This window comes from Littorina saxatilis, linkage group LG9, assembly GCF_037325665.1.
Source record: "Littorina saxatilis isolate snail1 linkage group LG9, US_GU_Lsax_2.0, whole genome shotgun sequence".
Lineage (NCBI taxonomy): Eukaryota > Metazoa > Mollusca > Gastropoda > Littorinimorpha > Littorinidae > Littorina > Littorina saxatilis.
This window is the reverse complement of record NC_090253.1, coordinates 66,090,372-66,111,324: the sequence shown is the minus strand read 5'-3', so window position 1 is coordinate 66,111,324 and position 20,953 is coordinate 66,090,372. Positions and strand designations below refer to the sequence as shown.

Sequence of the window (20,953 nt, the reverse complement as noted above, 5' to 3'; positions counted from 1 at the left end):
GTGTGTGTGTGTGTGTGTGTGTGTTGGAGATTCATTATTAATTGTAGCGTGAATTAAAGCCTTTAAACAGATTTGTTTCATTTTTTTATAATTTCTTCTTCTCGTGAACTCACTGGGTCTACTTTTTAGATCACTGAACTCACTGATTTTTAGATCAGTGCGTGACCTTTAAGACAGGGAAAGATAATTCTCAAAGAGCAGCAGACGACAAAAACTTGTCTGTCCTTGCTACTTTGTCCGTTTGCACATGCGCAACATCAAGGTAAATCTGTTGTCGACATCAAATAAGTTCTCCAGCAGTTTATAACAACAAATACTGGGCTATGGCCCTGGACAGAGGTTCTTTGCTTCTTCGCAAGCAATTAGCTGGTAATGAACTTTTCATTTTTACTGGTACTTTGAATGTGAAGGCCCGATTGGAACATTTATGGCGTAACAAATTCTTTCAGGTCACACGCATTATAACTCGATTTTTCACAGGTTGAGGGGATACGCAGTTTCTCGAGTTCCGACAAATTCATGTGTGATTATAGAAAGGAAATAAGATATTCATGACATGGACTAAGGTCTTCACTCCTTACCATTTTCACTGGAACCTGTGATCGCTCCTAGCTTTCTCAGTCGTGTTGAATGTCAGAATGGACTCCGTCTTGGCACGTCTTTCTGGAGTTGACTGATCAGTGATCTGATGTTCTGTGCCTCTTTGTTTGGATGTACGGTCACTTCGATGGTAACCCAGTTTTTCGTCGTAGTTTGTTGTTTACTTACAATCTGGTATATTTTTTATTCTTGATCTAATTTTTTAAAGTGGACAACAAACTGTTGTGTAGCCAGTACACACTTCAGTCATCTCCAGAGACTTTAGATTGCGAATTACAAATTTCAATGGAGTGGCTGGTAAACTGACAAGTCCGTTAAAGGAGCCCCAGCCTTTGTAAGCAAGTACTCTGTATCGTATTTTCCGTCCAGAATCTCATTCTGTTTCTACATGTCCTGATTGTTGTCACAGTTTATGTGTGGCGGGCAAAACAGCTAGAGCCATGTGATTTTGAGAGTCAGTAGCACTATCAAAACAACTTCGAGAAGGTTCCTTTCTAAGCAAGCCTGACCACTTTCCATTTTTGTCGAAATTCTGCTTGCAATGATGTGTGTGCCTTTGCCCTCAAACTCACGGCCACCACAAGACACTCATCCAAGTCGACAATCAGAAGAGGTGGTTTGTTTGACACTATCCAGGTTTCCCAATTGCTTCGTTTCCGGCCAATTTATGTGGAGCACGTGATCCGCACAAAAAATATTGGCGGTCTAGAAGTGTCGTCTGCGCAATGATCGCGGCGGCTTTCTTGACCGCCAAGGACGACCACGCACGTTGTGAGACGTCATTCGTTAGACCTCAATAACTGAACCCCATTATATTTTTAGATACTTTTTTTCTCAATTTAAGACTTCGTTTGAAGACCCTGTTTTCTCAAATTTTCTGCTCATACTTTCTGCAAACTACAAGTTTTACTGAAAGCACCGTTTCAGACCTGAAGGAAGAGATTGTTCGATTGAGAGAAGTTGAGAAATGATATTTCACTTTCATTGTGGTACAAAAACTTTTAAAACGCCCTTACAGAACTTTACACTTCCAGCCTAGAAACAGCCTAGCATCTCCTGACTGTGTAGCTAGAAATAGTTAAAATCAGGCTTTTTCTTGTAAATATTTGTTGTGTTGTTGTTTTCTGTTAAGGGTAAAAGTGGGATTTTTGTTGTTGTTTTTTTGCTGGTCTGGAAAGAGCTGGTAACTGCTGATTCAGTTACTCAAAGAAACTATGCCTAGTTCTTGTTTGTAACTGTTTGTTGTATTTTTTTCCAGAGCTGGTTAAGGGTGGAAGCGAGGGTTTTTCTGCTGGTCTGATTGATGATGACGATGTCTACAAATGGGAAGTTGTCATCTATGGCCCTCCAGACACACTATAGTAAGACAATGATTGAGATTGTTGAATGTACTCAAACTTAAAGATCTTTACTATACCTTCCTCTTGATGGGAACAATCGGGTACAGGACCACTGATTTGGCTAGGCTGTTACATCAGCTAGGAGATTCTTTTCACTCCATCACATACCAAAACCCAAAACTGTCAGCCTTGTTTTTCCTATAACACAGGCAACCCAAATCTCTGCGATTTCAACAAGAGGAAAAACAAGTCGCGTAAGGCGAAAATACAACATTTAGTCAAGTAGCTGTCGAACTCACAGAATGAAACTGAACGCACTGCAATTTTTAAGCAAGACCGTATACTCGTAGCATCGTCAGTCCACCGCTTGCGGCAAAGGCATTGAAATTGTGAAGAAGAGCGGGGTGGTAGTTGCGCTGAGAAGGATAGCACGCTTTTCTGTACCTCTCTTCGTTTTAACTTTCTGAGCGTGTTTTTAATCCAAACATATCATATCTATATGTTTTTGGAATCAGGAACCGACAAGGAATAAGATGAAAGTGCTTTTTAAATTGATTTGGAGAATTTAATTTTGATAATAATTTTTATATTTTTAATTTTCAGAGCTTGGTTTTAATCCAAATATAACATATTTATATGTTTTTGGAATCAGAAAATGATGGAGAATAAGATAAACGTAAATTTGGATCGTTTTATAAAAATTTTTTTTTTTTTACAATTTTCAGATTTTTAATGACCAAAGTCATTAATTAATTTTTAAGCCATCAAGCTGAAATGCAATACCGAAGTCCGGGCTTCATCGAAGATTACTTAACCAAAATTCCAACCAATTTGGTTGAAAAATGAGAGCGTGACAGTGCCGCCTCAACTTTCACGAAAAGCCGGATATGACATCATCAAAGACATTTATCAAAAAAATGAAAAAAACGTATGGGGATATCATACCCAGGAACTCTCATGTCAAATTTCATAAAGATCGGTCCAGTAGTTTAGTCTGAATCGCTCTACACACACACACAGACACACATACACCACGACCCTCGTCTCGATTCCCCCTCTACGTTAAAACATTTAGTCAAAACTTGACTAAATGTAAAAAGCGTAAAAAATATTCAAACAATTTACATGAATGCACAATTTATCTTTTACCAGAGTAGGTTAGATTAAATTAACAAGGCCATATATATATGAACAGCTTTGTGAGGCACAGGGCCCCCGGCATTATTTTTTTTCCTGAAACTGAAGTCTTCTTTGAATGGATTATCTCAGTCCTATGAAGAGTTCAATGTTTTGTTAAATTCATTTTGCACATTGACATAGGTGTCAGTTACAAAATTGATTCAGTAACAAATGAATACTTAGCACAGAAAGCAGCCAGGCTGTAGATTTCTGGTGTGTGTCCCGCTCCAAGTAGAAGCTAGGATGCTCTTAGTCTTACTTAGCACAGGTACACGCCTTGACGGATCTATCTCCATGTACATGTGACGGATCTATCTCCATGTACACGGGACGGATCTATCTCCATGTACACGTGACGGATTTATCTCCATGTACACGTGACGGATCCATCTCCATGTACACGTGATGGATCTATCTCCATGTACACGTGACGGATCTATCTCCATGTACACGTGACGGATCTATCTCCATGTACACGTGACGGGTCTATCTCCATGTACACGTGACGGATCTATCTCCATGTAGTGATGTACATGCTTGTCTAATGTCTGTGAAGGAAGGCACTGTCTGCTCCTGTCAAGTGTTCAATTTAATTGTCATTTTGTGCAGATATGTGTGTGTGTGTGACTCTGTACTTATTTTGTTAGCTCTAGGTCATTCGATTCATTCGATTTGTGTGGGTTGTTTGTTTTCCACACATGAAAATCTTGTTATTTGTTTGCACATGCATATTTTCAGTCATTCATTTTAATCATTTGAATTAGAGAGGATTTTTTTTTCTTTCTCTCCTGTTTTATGATTAAGTCTAATTTTGCATGCATACACACATATGACGTTTTTGAAGTATCAGAATTTTCCTGCAACAAAAAATGTTGATGCATTAACACTGAGTTGTGACAGGGGCAGAGCTGTAAGTGATTGAGTGCTCCTGATGATAGGATTGATGAGTTATTCCACTGACAATTGACTTGTTGTGTTGCAGTGAAGGAGGTTATTTCAAGGCTCATTTAAATTTTCCCAAGGAGTACCCCAACAGGCCGCCCAAGATGAAGTTTGTCTCAGATATGTGGCATCCAAACAGTAAGTGACTGCCAAATTATTATTTTGTATTGCATTTGGTGACGTTGAAAAGCAGCCCTCCATGTAGTACCAGGAGGTCGCTCACTCTGGCCTTGCTATAGAACTTGAAGTTGAAGCCAGAAATTGTACTCATGAAAATGTGAGGACATTGACAGATACGTTACAGTAACACATCGCTAGTTGTCTGTTGAATATCTTGTATCTTGTCCACACTTATCGCTAGTTGTCTGTTGAGTATCTTGTATCTTGTCCACACTTATCACTAGTTGTCTGTTGAGTATCTTGTATCTTGTCCACACTTATCACTAGTTGTCTGTTGAGTATGTTGTATCTTGTCCACACTTATCACTAGTTGTCTGTTGAGTATCTTGTATCTTGTCCACACTTATCACTAGTTGTCTGTTGAGTATCTTGTATCTTGTCCACACTTATCACTAGTTGTCTGTTGAATATCTTGTATCTTGTCCACACTTATCACTAGTTGTCTGTTGAGTATCTTGTATCTTGTCCACACTTATCGCTAGTTGTCTGTTGAGTATCTTGTATCTTGTCCACACTTATCGCTAGTTGTCTGTTGAGTATCTTGTATCTTGTCCACACTTATCACTAGTTGTCTGTTGAGTATCTTGTATCTTGTCCACACTTATCACTAGTTGTCTGTTGAATATCTTGTATCTTCTCCACACTTATCACTAGTTGTCTGTTGAGTATCTTGTATCTTGTCCACACTTATCACTAGTTGTCTGTTGAGTATCTTGTATCTTGTCCACGTTAAAGACCATAGATCAAAGTTCTTGTGAATGTTTCGTTTTGTCTTTTTAATGAAACGTTCCATGAATTAACATTTCTTGTTTGTTTTTTATTCATTAGTCTGTTGGTTTTTGTGTTCTTCAGTTGACCAGGAGCCTGGAGGGCAATGTGCGTACAAGTCTGGCTACGAGCAGGCCAGCGAGCGATGGCTAAATGTGATGTGTGTGTGTGTGATTTCAGCGATGGCTAAATGTGCTGTGTGTGTGTGATTTCAGTTGACCAGGAGGGCTAAATGTGATGTGTGTGTGTGATTTCAGTTGACCAGGAGGGAAATGTGTGCATCTCTATACTGCACAAGCCGGGGGACGACACGTACGGCTACGAGCAGGCCAGCGAGCGATGGCTAAATGTGATGTGTGTGTGTGTGATTTCAGTTGACCAGGAGGGCAATGTGTGTATCTCTATACTGCACAAGCCGGGGGACGACACGTACGGCCACGAGCAGGCCAGCGAGCGATGGCTAAATGTGATGTGTGTGTGTGTGATTTCAGTTGACCAGGAGGGCAATGTGTGTATCTCTATACTGCACGAGCCGGGGGATGACAAATACGGCTACGAGCAGGCCAGCGAGCGATGGCTGCCCATCCACACCGTGGAGACCATCCTGGTCAGCGTTATCTCCATGCTGGCCGACCCCAACGACGAGTCCCCCGCTAACGTCGACGCTGCGGTCAGTTCCTTTCACTCTTTTCACAACTGGCTCTCAAATAAGGGGGCCCGGTAGCTCAGTGTGTAGAACACTAGACTTGTGATCCTAGGGTCCCCGGTAGCTCAGTTTGTAGAACACTAGACTTGTCATCCTAGGGTCCCCGGTAGCTCAGTGTGTAGAACACTAGACTTGTCATCCTAGGGTCCCCGGTAGCTCAGTTTGTAGAACACTAGACTTGTCATCCTAGGGTCCCCGGTAGCTCAGTGTGTAGAGCACTTGACTTGTCATCCTGGGGTCCCCGGTAGCTCAGTGTGTAGAACACTAGACTTGTCATCCTGGGGTCCCCGGTAGCTCAGTGTGTAGAACACTAGACTTGTCATCCTAGGGTCCCCGGTAGCTCAGTGTGTAGAACACTAGACTTGTGATCCTAGGGTCCCCGGTAGCTCAGTTTGTAGAACACTAGACTTGTCATGCTAGGGTCCCCGGTAGCTCAGTATGTAGAACACGAGACTTGTCATCCTAGGGTCCCCGGTAGCTCAGTATGTAGAACACGAGACTTGTCATCCTAGGGTCCCCGGTAGCTCAGTGTGTAGAACACTAGACTTGTCATCCTGGGGTCCCCGGTAGCTCAGTGTGTAGAACACTAGACTTGTCAGCCTAGGGTCCCCGGTAGCTCAGTGTGTAGAACACTAGACTTGTCATCCTGGGGTCCCCGTTAGCTCAGTGTGTAGAACACTAGACTTGTCATCCTAGGGTCCCCGGTAGCTCAGTGTGTAGAACACTAGACTTGTCATCCTGGGGTCCCCGGTAGCTCAGTGTGTAGAACACTAGACTTGTCATCCTAGGGTCCCCGGTAGCTCAGTTTGTAGAACACTAGACTTGTCATTCTAGGGTCCCCGGTAGCTCAGTATGTAGAACACGAGACTTGTCATCCTAGGTTCCCCGGTAGCTCAGTATGTAGAACACGAGACTTGTCATCCTAGGGTCCCCGGTAGCTCAGTGTGTAGAACACTAGACTTGTCATCCTGGGGTCCCCGGTAGCTCAGTGTGTAGAACACTAGACTTGTCAGCCTAGGGTCCCCGGTAGCTCAGTGTGTAGAACACTAGACTTGTCATCCTGGGGTCCCCGGTAGCTCAGTGTGTAGAACACTAGACTTGTCATCCTAGGGTCCCCGGTAGCTCAGTGTGTAGAACACTAGACTTGTCATCCTGGGGTCCCCGGTAGCTCAGTGTGTAGAACACTAGACTTGTCATCCTAGGGTCCCCGGTAGCTCAGTGTGTAGAACACTAGACTTGTGATCCTAGGGTCCCCGGTAGCTCAGTGTGTAGAACACTAGACTTGTCATCCTAGGGTCCCCGGTAGCTCAGTTTGTAGAACACTAGACTTGTCATCCTGGGGTCACGGGTTCCAATCCGGGCCTGGATTGACTTGGGTCAACTTTATGTGCAGACTCAGAGACAGCATCCATGTCCCACCCCATGTCACCACTGTGGCATGTAAAAGACCTCGGTCATTGTGCCATAAGTGCAGGTGGCTGATTACACCTAAACACGCATACACCTGGGTAGCGCCACTGTTGCTGCTAGCTGTGTTTGGCAGGAAGGGACCCTTGTTGCTGCTAGCTGTGTTTGGCAGGAAGGGACCCTTGTTGCTGCTAGCTGTGTTTGGCAGGAAGGGACCCTTGTTGCTGCTAGCTGTGTTTGGCAGGAAGGGACCCTTGTTGCTGCTAGCTGTGTTTGGCAGGAAGGGACCCTTGTTGCTGCTGGCTGTGTTTGGCAGGAAGGGACCCTTGTTGCTGCTGGCTGTGTTTGGCAGGAAGGGACCCTTGTTGCTGCTAGCTGTGTTTGGCAGGAAGCGACCCTTGTTGCTGCTAGCTGTGTTTGGCAGGAAGGGACCCTTGTTGCTGCTAGCTGTGTTTGGCAGGAAGGGACCCTTGTTGCTGCTAGCTGTGTTTGGCAGGAAGGGACCCTTGTTGCTGCTAGCTGTGTTTGGCAGGAAGGGACCCCAATATTCCAGCGATGGGATCATAAAGTTATGAAAATAAAATAAGATAAAAAGGCGTAAGACTATCACTCCACATTCCAACAAGATAAAAAGTGTAAGACTATCACTCCACATACCAACAAGATAAAAAGGCCTAAGACTATCACTCCACATACCAACAATCTGCAGCCTGCTTTCTTCCTGTTTAGATTTGGAATTTAGCCAATCAAGTTATTTCTTAAGGGCAGGTGGGCCAGTGCAAAATTGACCAAATCGTTCAAAACACTGTTTTGGGTATTTTAGCAGATTATGTTTCCATAACATACCTATCATCCATGTGTGTCAGTGTTTTTGTCAAAAGTGTCCTATTTATCTGTCAATAAAGACAAAATGTGAACATGTGTGGCATTGATTGTCTTCTGTAGTCGATATTCCCCCGCCAAAAAATGTCTCATTTCAAAGGCTAGTTACGGCTTTGTCCTCAGCAAAACAGTGCATTCACGACATACGAAACTGCGCAGCAGCTCTTGACCTATAACATGACATCAGTGTTTTGATGAATGTTCCATTCACTCAGCCACTAGTCCGTTGCAAAAGCAGCAATCGTAATCGAACGGAATCGAACGGAAATGTCCTTATTTGGAAGGTACTCGACATCCATTGGTTCGTTTCATAAACCGAAATCGGGAACCAGTTTACTTTGTGAGTGCGCATGCTCCGCTTACGAATTTTGCATACGGAAACTACCGAAGAGACTCGGCCATGACGGGAACACCCGAAGTTCACTCGGTTTTACAACATCCTGGTTACACATCAAACGATCGGTGACAACCGAAAGCGAATTTTTCTTTGAGAAACAACCTTTGATACGATAACAATGGTTCGAAATAAGAAAGAGGACAATGTCTTTATTAGTTCGGTTAGCAACAACAAGTATTTCCGCTGGTACTAGGCCAAAGTTTGGATTCTGCCGGTGTTTCCGATACAGAGGAAAGCTTTGATCTCCACGCAGATCCACAGGTCGCCATTTCCGAACACGCCATGCATGGCGCAGACTTTTTACGTCTTGCAACTGGCTTGCTTTGCGCTGAATTTGAGTCAGTTTCTGAGCAGTATCTCCTCGACAAGCAAGTCGAGCATTTGGTACGCAAAAAAACAAAAACAGGAGAAAGTATCCAACATCAGTCAGATTATCGGTAATGTTTGCTGGGTCTGCCATTTCACGAACGAAACTGGATCAGCAACTGTTTGTATCAATCTGCACTTTCGTAAATTCCGTCACTGTCACTGTGTCATTTTCTTCACCGCGATACACAGTTCATTGCGAAGAGCTTCCTCAGTAAATCGTTCAGATTCCACGTACGATTTGTTGTCAAAAAACAAACTCAAACAAAAGTTTCAAACTCATCATGCATCCTCCATCTTGCTTGTCGAAGCACCAAAGTACTGTATCGATGTAAAAACAAAAGCAGAAAACTTCGACCAACAAATTCAGCGCATAAGACACGACGAGATAACGGAAGGAAAGAAGCCTCGTTCTGGCTCAAGTAAGTTACCGTTAAAAATACCGTTATTCGCATGCATACAAACGAGAATCGGGTCATTGATACACGTTTAGCGCTGGGGCAGTATCCCCGTGCTGGTTGACAGAGGGAAAGAAGGCATGGACGCATAAATTCGCTGCTGGCGTGCTAAAGGCTAAGTAGTTTGCAATTCAAATAAACTAAGCTGTTCATTCATAACACAGTTTTGTCCTTGTATGTCTGTTTCAATAGTGTTTCTGTGGTGTTCAATCTTCAATGTCGTTTTTCTCAGTTCAGCCATTTTGCCTACGGTTACGTCTTGAGTTACGCGATTTCTCTGGCTGTAATTTAGCTAGAGCAATATTTTCTTTTGTAGTTTGTGCAGAATATAACATTCTAGGGGATTACGAAGGGATTTTGCTGAAATTTTATTATAGTCATATCCAGATTATTTCAAAAAATAATTTCGCAAGCGTTACCCTAAAGTTTGACAGTTGTAACAAAGAAGTGTTCCTAACTCCAAATATAAATATAATAAACAAGATCTGCTTCGTAATCCCCTAGAGCATACCCAGAAGGATAAAATAAAACAATAATTAGAAGTGTGACAATCACATCTGATGAAAATCCGTGTATCTCCTGTACTCCACTTTTGTCTGTATTTTGACTGTTTTTGTCGCGTAAAACAAAAACCAGCAACCGAAAATACAAAACATGACTATTGTTTGTCATCATTTGTTCATTTCTTTCATAAAATAACATTTAGACACAATAAAACATTCAAAATAAAAAAAAAGGTAGTGCACTGGCCCACCTCCCCTTAAAGGCCAGACAAAGGATACCGCCCTATAATAGTTCATTGTATGGTTTTAAATGACTTGCAGATTTCAGTGTCCTTACCAATTATAAGAAAAGACAAATGATGTGCAGTGTCAGGCTTATAACAGAGAATACAATACATCGTATTAACAGATTTAAAAAAAAAATGTTTGGGGTGTTTCCTGTTCCTTCAAACTTCACTGGTTTTTTCTCTTTTTTTTCTCTCCCTTTTGTTTCATCCTTTTTACGCACACACACACACACACACACACACACACACACACACACACACCATTTCGGTTATTCTTGATTGAAAGATGATCTTCATTGTCTGATGTGTAAGGTTGGTGTGCTTTTCAGAAAATGTGGAGAGCGCAGGCAGATGACTTCAAGAAGCGGGTGGCGCGGTGTGTACGAAAAAGTCAAGATGAATTCTTATAATGCAGATTTATTTCCCCTTGTATGGTGAGTACAGTCTGGTTTGAACACAGTAAATAATGTGCTCTCTCTCTCTCTCTCTCTCTCTCTCTCTCTCTCTCTCTCTCTCTCTCTCTCTCTCTCTCTCTCTCTCTCTCTCTCTCTCTCTCTCTCTTTGGAAAATAAAGTTCCATCATCATCTCTCTCAATTGCTTTGTATTGCACATGACCACATTTAGTGCTAGTAGTGTTACATATGATCTTAGCCTCACTATTTCAAAACCTCATGTAACAGGATTGTGTACCAAACTTTTGAAAACCAGCCAACCAGCATGGGTTTGGTTGTATTGCAGACATAATGCATGGTAACGGTTGCGTTACAGACATAATGCATGGTAATGGTTGTATTACAGAGATAATGCATGGTAACGGTTGCATTACAGACATAATGCATGGTAATGGTTGTATTACAGACATAATGCATGGTTATGGTTGCATTACAGACATAATGCATAGTTATGGTTGCATTACAGACATAATGCATGGTAATGGTTGTATTACAGACATAATGCATGGTAACGGTTGCATTACAGACATAATGCATGGTATTGGTTGCATTACAGACATAATGCATGGTAATGGTTGTATTACAGACATAATGCATGGTATTGGTTGCATTACAGACATAATGCATGGTAACGGTTGCATTACAGACATAATGCATGGTATTGGTTGCATTACAGACATCAGGGATGAGATTCTTCCGCCAATTGGCGGAATTCCGCCCAAAAGTTCGTTCCCAGGACCATTTTTCTGAATCGTCTAAATGCGTTGGGAAAAAATGGGGGGGGGGGGGGGGGGGGGTAGAGTAGTTGTTGTGGTTCCAACATAACCTCCGTATCGAAGGAAGTGGACCTTCGACCCGAATATGAACTTTCCATTTGGGACTAAGTTTCCCTTTCACCGAGTGTCTTCATTCCGAAAATTCATAAACGGGCTGATTCAGGTGTCGGCTTTAGCCTGCTTAACAAAGATGGCGTCGGTGAGAACATTGACGGAAAGCGAACATGTTTTGGCGTCGGAGATCGACCAGGGTGTGAAGAATAAGTGGGTTCCGAAATGGCAGGAAGAAATCGTCACGTCTGAACTACGCGGGAGAAAACTGTCGCTCCGACTTGGAGATTCTATTAAAAAGTTGACTGTTCCGGGAAAGGCTAGATGCACGTGGTGTAATTTTGATCTCAGCTACAAATCCTTGTTTCTACACACGTGTATGTGAAGTTGTACTTGTAATTGTACGATTTTAAATTGGAGAGATGTGCATGAATTAATTATAGTGTAATGGCTTTCGTCTTCAGAGCTGCAATTGTGGCCGCAGTTTACTTCCCTCTAAACTCAGTACTTCTTCAGCTAACATATATATGGCACTCAAGCAATTTATTTAGGTCCAGTTCTTTTATCAATACCTTACGAGCACCATTGGTCATTGTGCAAGTAAATTGTGCCGTTTCTAAAATTTGTGAAAATTCCTGAGCTAAAGTTACTTAAATTTTGCACAAATGACTGACAAAATGTTGTATGCTTCCACTGCTCGGACTCATTTCCAAGTCTTTTTTTATGGTCAAAGTGTCAAAAAATCTTCAGCTTCAGGGCCCTGACCCCCACCAGGGGCCTTGCCCCTGGACCCCAATGGGGGCCTTCAGCGGCCCCCAGACCCCCGCAAAATAATTTCCTCCCAAAACACTTTTAGGGAATCTCATCTCTGAGACATAATGCATGGTAACGGTTGTATCACAGACATAATGCATGGTATTGGTTGCATTACAGACATAATGCATGGTAACGGTTGCATTACAGACATAATGCATGGTTATGGTTGTATTACAGACATAATGCATAGTTATGGTTGCATTACAGACATAATGCATAGTTATGGTTGCATTACGGACATAATGCATGGTAACGGTTATATTACAGACATAATGCATGGTTATGGTTGCATTACAGACATAATGCACGGTAACGGTTATATTACAGACATAATGCATGGTTATGGTTGCATTACAGACATAATGCATGGTAACGGTTATATTACAGACATAATGCATGGTTATGGTTGCATTACAGACATAATGCACGGTAACGGTTATATTACATACATAATGCATAGTTATGGTTGCATTACAGACATAATGTATGGTAACGGTTATATTACAGACATTATGCATGGTTATGGTTGCATTACAGACATAATGCATGGTAACGGTTATATTACAGACATAATGCATGGTAACGGTTGTATTTTAGACATAATGTATTGATGGTTGTTGATGTTTCAGATTATTGATGCAGCAGCTACCACTACACCTAAGACACGAGCGCTGACAGCTACCAGTCACTTTCATCGCGCCCTTAGCACTGCCTTCAGTTGGCAAGGGTTACGTTGATGCTACCAGCTTGCCCCAACAGCTGGATGGAAACTGTGGGATTCACGAAAAGAGGGATGGGGGAGTGGGATGAAAGAAGTTCAATTGAAAAGATTAAAAAAAAAAGTCACAGCAGAGTCAGCGCATGACTTTTAGTCTACCCGTCAGCGACATGAGAGGTGGGGAGAAAAAAGTATGGAAGAAGTAATGGGTTGGTTAAACCTAAACAAAACGTGCAACGCTTTTCAAATACTGATGTTGAAGAAAGCAGAATCACTTAACATGCATTGTGTCATTTCAAAGTGCACTTGAAGGTTTTGTGCACCGTGAATAACTGTATACTGTAGTAAATCTGATGTGCTTGCAAATGTGGACGTGGTTTGGGATTCATTTTCAATGTAGAGCGTGTGTATTTGGTGTGAGAGAAAATTAATCTGTGCAAACGAAATGTCTGTTTTTCTGTCTATTACTGCATACACTGGTGTGTGTGTGTGTGTGCACTTTCGCTGTCTTGTTGGTAGGGGTTTTCTCTTCTTTCTTTCTCTTTTTCTTTTCTGATTCAATCATTTCTTCAGCCTTTACATGAAAGCGATCCTGTGTCAGCATGCCCATGGACACTAGTCTGGTGTATTTCTTGTGTGTAAGTGAAAATGACAGGATGCATGTCATATTTGTTTTCCTCCGGAAAAGGACATGATACTTTGATATGCTGATGATAAAGACGTGTTATCTGCTGTCCCAATTGAACCCCAGCCCTAACATTCATCCCCCCCCCCCCCCCCCCCCCCCACTCGCCCTCCAGGTTTTGAGTTGATGTGTGTGCCTACAATGTAGTATACTGACTAATAAATTTTTATGCTTCCTCATTTGATTTTCAGAATGAAGTTGTTACGTGTTAGCCTTCTCCTCGTAGAGTTGTTTTGCCCCATAGCTCAGAAATTGTGATTGCGGGTGTTATGGTGTTCAACGCTGATTTGGGATTTTAACATTTGCCATGGTTAAATTAACATCCATCGATCACACATGAGAATGTTTTGGCTGAAGTCAGACTTTTTTGTGAGCTTCAAGACATCATTTCAGAGCTGTTTTTGTGAGCTCCAAGACATCATTTCAGAGAGCTCTGTTTTTGTGCTCTATCCTCAGAAATAGTATATTATTTTTGAACCATTGGTCATTTTCAGACTTGTTCATGTATCCTTGTTGGCATGTCTGATAAATCCCGCAGTGGGGCACTGCGGTTATGAAATTAAAGGCCCCTCCTGTTTTTGGAACCGCAGGAGCTTTCTAGTTTGCTGTTAGATAGATTTTTGGTTCCTCTTTCCTGTCATGCTCTCTTTTTCTTCATGAATTCTTTTCTTTTTTCTGCCTTCTTGCTCATTCACCTGTATTTTTTCCAAAAACCTCTTCTCTTGCCGCTTGTCTCGCAATTCATGTATAGTTTAATCTGTTAGTGTTCTGATGTAAGCCCAGCAGTAGATAGGTTAAGCCTATTTTAACATACTGGAAACTGGTAATCTTCCAGTAGGTATTAATTTAGTTTTACTAAAGCCTGCTGGGACACAAGTAATGGGTTAGTGCATTTGTAAACAGGAATCGCTTGACAAGTGGCCCCCTTCATCCCCCCCTTCCTCGTCCTGATATGGCTCTACGTAGTCGGCTGGACGTTAAGCAACAAATAAACAAACAAACAAACATGTCTGATAAATAACATCTATTTAGGTTTGTTGCACTGTTTTCATACCTTGATCTAAAGAGGAACAGACGTGAATGAGGCATACGCACGTAACAGCAAGTTGGTGTTGCACATGTAGGGCTGTGGTGTGGAGCTGGCAGTGTGGAGCTGGCAGTGTGCCAAACACTGGAACTTCCTTCATATCACCAAAAACGTTGATGTCATGTCGGCAGAAGTGCGGAACCTTTCCACAGTGGGAGAAAAGTGACGCCAAAGATTGCCAAAAACTTCTCAAATTTGCAGAAACTTTAATGGGCATTACGAAGAATTTGCGGAAGAGAATAATTCCTGGCGACATCCCTCACATGATTCTAAAAGTTTAGGGGTTTGTGTTTGCTGTTCCATTAGATGAATACTCAAACCCTTTCCTGTTTTGTTTACATGCGTTCAGTGCATTTGCACAGGCCTTTTTTTTTATCACCAAGAAGAAATGCTGGTGGTATGTACGGTACCACCACTGGTGGTATGTACGCTTTAATTGATTTGAAATGACAGTATTCTTGAACTTTGACCTCTTCTGATTGTGAGCACATCACCTCAACAGAAAATTCAGGGATTTATAATGGTTGTTACCTTTGTTAAAGTTCTTTCTTTTAATCACATTCATTTGTCAACATTCGGACCTCATCGTAGACAATAACAACAGTAAGAAACAAAGAGTACGACGCTTTTCTTTTTTGACTCACATGCGAAGCAAAAGTGAGTCTATGTACTCATCCGAGTCGTCCGTCCGTCCGGACGTCCGTCCGTCCGTCCGTCCGGAAAACTTTAACGTTGGATATTTCTTGGACACTATTCAGTCTATCAGTACCAAATTTGGCAAGATGGTGTATGATGACAAGGCCCCAAAAAACATACATAGCATCTTGACCTTGCTTCAAGGTCAAGGTCGCAGGGGCCATAAATGTTGCTTAAAAAACAGCTATTTTTCACATTTTTCCCATTTTCTCTGAAGTTTTTGAGATTGAATACCTCACCTATATATGATATTTAGGGCAAAGTAAGCCCCATCTTTTGATACCAGTTTGGTTTACCTTGCTTCAAGGTCAAGGTCACAGGAGCTCTTCAAAGTTGGATTGTATACATATTTTGAAGTGACCTTGACCCTGAACTATGGAAGATAACTGTTTCAAACTTAAAAATTATGTGGGGCACATGTTATGCTTTCATCATGAGACACATTTGGTCACATATGATCAAGGTCAAGGTCACTTTGACCCTTATGAAATGTGACCAAAATAAGGTAGTGAACCACTAAAAGTGACCATATCTCATGGTAGAAAGAGCCAATAAGCACCATTGTACTTCCTATGTCTTGAATTAACAGCTTTGTGTTGCATGACCTTGACCTTGGGTCAAGGTCACATGTATTTTGGTAGGAAAAATGTGTAAAGCATGTGAGTCGTATGGGCTTTGCCCTTCTTGTTTTAATCAGCATCGTGGGAAAATACAGAATTAAAAAAGGAATAGAAATAAGAAAAAATGTTCTTCTCTTTGAAGCATTTGCTAGGCAGAAATGAGTGTTGTAGAACAGTGTGAAAATGTCTTGCATAGTGTGTGTATGCCATCCGGAAGATATGGCAGTGTAATTAACACAAATTGTTGTTTTATCAAAATAAGTGTTGCTACTCCAGGCAAAAGAAATGTTCTGTTATGAGTATATGGTCCCTCAAAGGTAGTTTGAAATTGTGAATCTAAAGGTAGATGAGTATGGTCCCTCAAAGGTAGTTTGAAATTGTGAATATAAAGGTAGATAAGTATGGTCCCTCAAAGGTAGTTTCAAATTGTGAATATAAAGGTAGATAAGTATGGTCCCTCAAAGGTAGTTTGAAATTGTGAATATAAAGGTAGATAAGTATGGTCCCTCAAAGGTAGTTTGAAATTGTGAATATAAAGGTAGATAAGTATGGTCCCTCAAAGGTAGTTTGAAATTGTGAATATAAAGGTAGATAAGTATGGTCCCTCAAAGGTAGTTTGAAATTGTGAATATAAAGGTAGATAAGTATGGTCCCTCAAAGGTAGTTTGAAATTGTGAATATAAAGGTAGATAAGTATGGTCCCTCAAAGGTAGTTTGAAATTGTGAATATAAAGGTAGATAAGTATGGTCCCTCAAAGGTAGTTTGAAATTGTGAATATAAAGGTAGATAAGTATGGTCCCTCAAAGGTAGTTTGAAATTGTGAATATAAAGGTAGATAAGTATGGTCCCTCAAAGGTAGTTTCAAATTGTGAATATAAAGGTAGATAAGTATGGTCCCTCAAAGGTAGTTTCAAATTGTGAATCTAAAGGTAGATGAGTCGTATGTTGGTTGATGAAGGTTTCTGTGCAGTGTACAGTCTAGGGCAAAACAATTTTCATTGACACAAAGACTTTATTATTCGTTTCTTTTGTGCAGAATTACATATTTAATATAAAACCTCAAATTTTTACCATCTGAGTCCCTTGTTTGCTAAATGAAGCCAGCAGACGTACACAGTGCGTTAACAGTCATGAAGGGAAAGCAAAGCCCGATGTACCCATATAGAGAATGGCTGTGTCAAAATTGGAACCTATCTTGTTCAGTTCAGAGACATCCTGCTTGCTGCCGCGTGGGCAGAGAAAATGTTCCCTCTTTATCTTCACCGCGCTGGCAGCAAAACCCCTCACGCGGAGGTGTTTTCAGACAGGCCAGACACAGGTTGTCCCGGAGGTGTGTATGTTAACAGACAACTGTCAACAGTTTATACTCAAGTCTGTAGCAAAAGTGGAACAGTTGTAACTGCTTAATCATTTACAAGCATTTACCTTGTTCTGTTAGTAATGTTGAGGATAAACCAGAGCTTGTGTTATTTTCATTTGAGTTTGTAATTGAACCTGACAAATGTCTGCATTGTTTTGTTGATATGATGTGAGCAGAAAGTGACAGCCCAAAACAACAGCACCAGCAACAATGAGAGAGGGATTCTCAAAACAAGTCGATGCCAGAAATATTTCTTGCAGTATTGCCTGAAAAGAGGGGAGAATATGGATTCTGTGCAAGTGATTGATGAAGAAAGAACTTTGGCAATGAAAGATACATGTAATGACAACTACAGTGCTGAATTGTCAATCATGCATTTGGAAGGAACATGAACTAAAATGAAAACAATTGCAGAGAAGATTATTGAAAATAAGTAGAAGCAATCAGAAATCAATGGGGATAGATTTTTATTTATGTACAGTCCCTTCCACGTGTATCTCTCAATGTGCACTATTCACTTATTCATGCAGTGCTATGTTGGCGTTATGTTTGCAGCCTGTGGTGTTATTTGTGCAAGTTCCTGTTGTCTGTTAAAGCAGCCGCAATTTGTTTGTTTGTGTCGTTTGTTTGTTTGTGTCATTTGCTTGTGCATGGGTGGGATTCTTCTGGTATTTACCGGAAGTCCGGATTCGTAATGTCTGTGGTGACGTTTTTTTGGTTGTTAATTATACAAATCCTTCAGCATCTGGGGCCCCCAGACCCCCCCTTAACATTCTTCAGGATTCATGACATTTTTCAATCCCACCCATACTTGTGTTTGTCATGTGTTCTTATTTGCTTACTCATATGTTCCCGTTATGTGATCACACTCATTTTTGACTCACATGCGAAGCAAATGTGAGTCTATGTACTCACCCGAGTCGTCCGTCCGTCCGTCCGTCCGGACGTCCGTCCGTCCGGAAAACTTTAACGTTGGATATTTCTTGGACACTATTCAGTCTATCAGTACCAAATTTGGCAAGATGGTGTATGATGACAAGGCCCCAAAAAACATACATAGCATCTTGACCTTGCTTCAAGGTCGCAGGGGCCATAAATGTTGCCTAAAAAACAGCTATTTTTCATATTTTTCCCATTTTCTCTGAAGTTTTTGAGATTCAATACCTCACCTATATATGATATATAGGGCAAAGTAAGCCCCATCTTTTGATACCAGTTTGGTTTACCTTGCTTCAAGGTCAAGGTCACAGGAGCTCTTCAAAGTTGGATTGTATACATATTTTGAAGTGACCTTGACCCTGAACTATGGAAGATAACTGTTTCAAACTTAAAAATTATGTGGGGCACATGTTATGCTTTCATCATGAGACACATTCGGTCACATATGATCAAGGTCAAGGTCACTTTGACCCTTATGAAATGTGACCAAAATAAGGTAGTGAACCACTAAAAGTGACCATATCTCATGGTAGAAAGAGCCAATAAGCACCATTGTACTTCCTATGTCTTGAATTAACAGCTTTGTGTTGCATGACCTTGGATGACCTTGACCTTGGGTCAAGGTCACATGTATTTTGGTAGGAAAAATGTGTAAAGCATGTGAGTCGTATGGGCTTTGCCCTTCTTGTTTCCCTTTATTAATAAATTTAATTCCTGTTATTTTTATTTTATTTATGATATGTTTCTTTATTTTGTGCATTATTTATTATTGCCTTGAAATTAATTGCTTACGTTTACCAGGTGAGAAACATTTGTAGTTTGCGAATTGTCCCATATACTTCATGTCAAATGCACTGATATTTTTCCGGACTGTGTTTGCTGAATGCCAATAAAGTGAGAATGGTTAACAAGTTTTAATTTGTTGACAGATTTGTGAAAGCTTCTTCATGATCTTCTGGCATGAATGCTAGTACACATACATCCACATGCACACCCGCATAGGTACATGTACACAAACACACACACATGACCACAAACCATTTAACAAAGTTAAAGAAATTCCTTCTCAAATTGTATCACCATTCAATTATGACATATCAATGACTGAGGTTAAGAATGCATGATGTTTGTCAACTAGAAGGTAGCGGCCATTTCAGGTTTGTCAACTAGAAGGTAGCGGCCATTTCAGGTTTGTCAACTAGAAGGTAGCGGCCATTTCAGGTTTGTCAACTAGAAGGTAGCGGCCATTTCAGGTTTTCATTGTCCGGGCGTTTTGCAGCTAATTAAAAAAACATGTAAAAGCTAAACCTTCCTCAGCCCTGTTATTGTCGGCCATAAGCTAACTGCTACACCTCAGAACATACCCATTACTCGAAGCTGCTGTCGGCCATAAGCTAACTGCTGCACCTCAGAACATACCCATTACTCGAAGCTGCTGTCGGCCATAAGCTAACTGCTGCACCTCAGAACATACCCATTACTCGAAGCTGCTAGTCCTGAGAGAAATAAATATGAACAAAAACGTCAACATGTTACTGCCCGATAGCAGTTTTTAAGAACATAAATTCACGGGAAAATATAGACAAGCTCTTTCTGATCACATGCACTATAATTTTAAATAAAACAACCATCAGTGCTGTTGTTCATTTCTGTGCAGGACGGGCGAGGTACCGATTCGCCTCTTCCCATTTTGCCCCCGCTTTGAAGTAGCCGATTTCACGCTCTGCTTGCCTTCAATCTGTCAGGGGTGTCAACTCGATCGCCCCCACGCAATCAAATCGTTTGTCGACCAGAACAAACAAAGAAAAAAAATGACCGTGACTTATAACCTGAGTTCAAGTTTCTTTATCCACGTACAGCGCCATCCAATGTAGGATTGATAAAACTCAGAAAAAAACCCACATTGTATCTGTGAAATCACAACAATGCACAGCTGCAATGAATGAACAGAGAACCACTTTTTTGAAATCAAAACAATTAAGTTGATCATAAATCTTGTGAAAAATACCAATTACAGTGTTCACTAATATCTCCTCGACCTGCTTCGCGTGCCTGTGGTGACCCACTTTCTCAGTGTGCGCACGTGCAGCAACGTGACAAATCGTGCAGTTGTTGTGGCCCTGTCAGTAATATATACATCACTGTGCGTATCTGCTGATCTGTGTCGATCTGTGTATCGCCTGATCTGTGCCTTGAACCCCCAGCATCGCGACACCGTCAAGTGATCTCACTCCCGATAAACCTTTATTAACTTCTGCCACTGACAAGTGCGTTATTAATTAAGAGGATATTAGGCTTGTGCTTCTCCACAAGCCTCACGATGGCATTGCATGATACCTGCGTAGAAAGAGGAGTTTACTATTCCTGTTTTTATATTTAGTCAAGTTTTGACTAAATATTTTAACATCGAGGGGGAATCGAAACGAGGGTCGTGGTGTATGTGCGTGTGTGCGTGTGTGCGTGTGTGTGTGTGTGTGTGTAGAGCGATTCAGACTAAACTACTGGACCGATCTTTATGAAATTTGACATGAGAGTTCCTGGGTTTGAAATCCCCGAACGTTTTTTTCATTTTTTTGATAAATGTCTTTGATGACGTCATATCCGGCTTTTCGTGAAAGTTGAGGCGGCACTGTCACGCCCTCATTTTTCAACCAAATTGGTTCAAATTTTGGTCAAGTAATCTTCGACGAAGCCCGAACTTCGGTATTGCATTTCAGCGTGGTGGCTTAAAAATTA

At 41.3% G+C, this 20,953-nt stretch overlaps 1 protein-coding gene across 7 annotated transcripts; it reads left to right on the top strand.

Annotated features, from left to right (window-relative positions):
- Positions 1–224: 224 nt before the first annotated feature.
- On the top strand, positions 225–19,130 carry LOC138976861 (probable ubiquitin-conjugating enzyme E2 7). 7 transcript variants are annotated; one of them, XR_011459195.1, is made up of 7 exons: positions 225–369; positions 1,859–1,961; positions 4,102–4,199; positions 5,501–5,679; positions 10,345–10,449; positions 12,741–16,259; positions 16,848–19,130. XR_011459195.1 is itself a non-coding variant. In XM_070349750.1 (6 exons), the coding sequence occupies exons 1-5, from the start codon at positions 324–326 to the stop codon at positions 10,423–10,425; spliced, it is 507 nt and encodes a 168-aa protein (XP_070205851.1). In that variant the 5' UTR covers positions 225–323; the 3' UTR covers positions 10,426–10,449; positions 12,741–19,130. The 7 variants fall into 7 exon arrangements, 1 of the variants encoding a protein (XP_070205851.1); XR_011459194.1 differs by having other exon boundaries at positions 12,741–16,308; positions 16,852–19,130; XR_011459193.1 differs by having other exon boundaries at positions 12,741–16,308.
- The last annotated feature ends 1,823 nt before the right edge of the window (positions 19,131–20,953 follow it).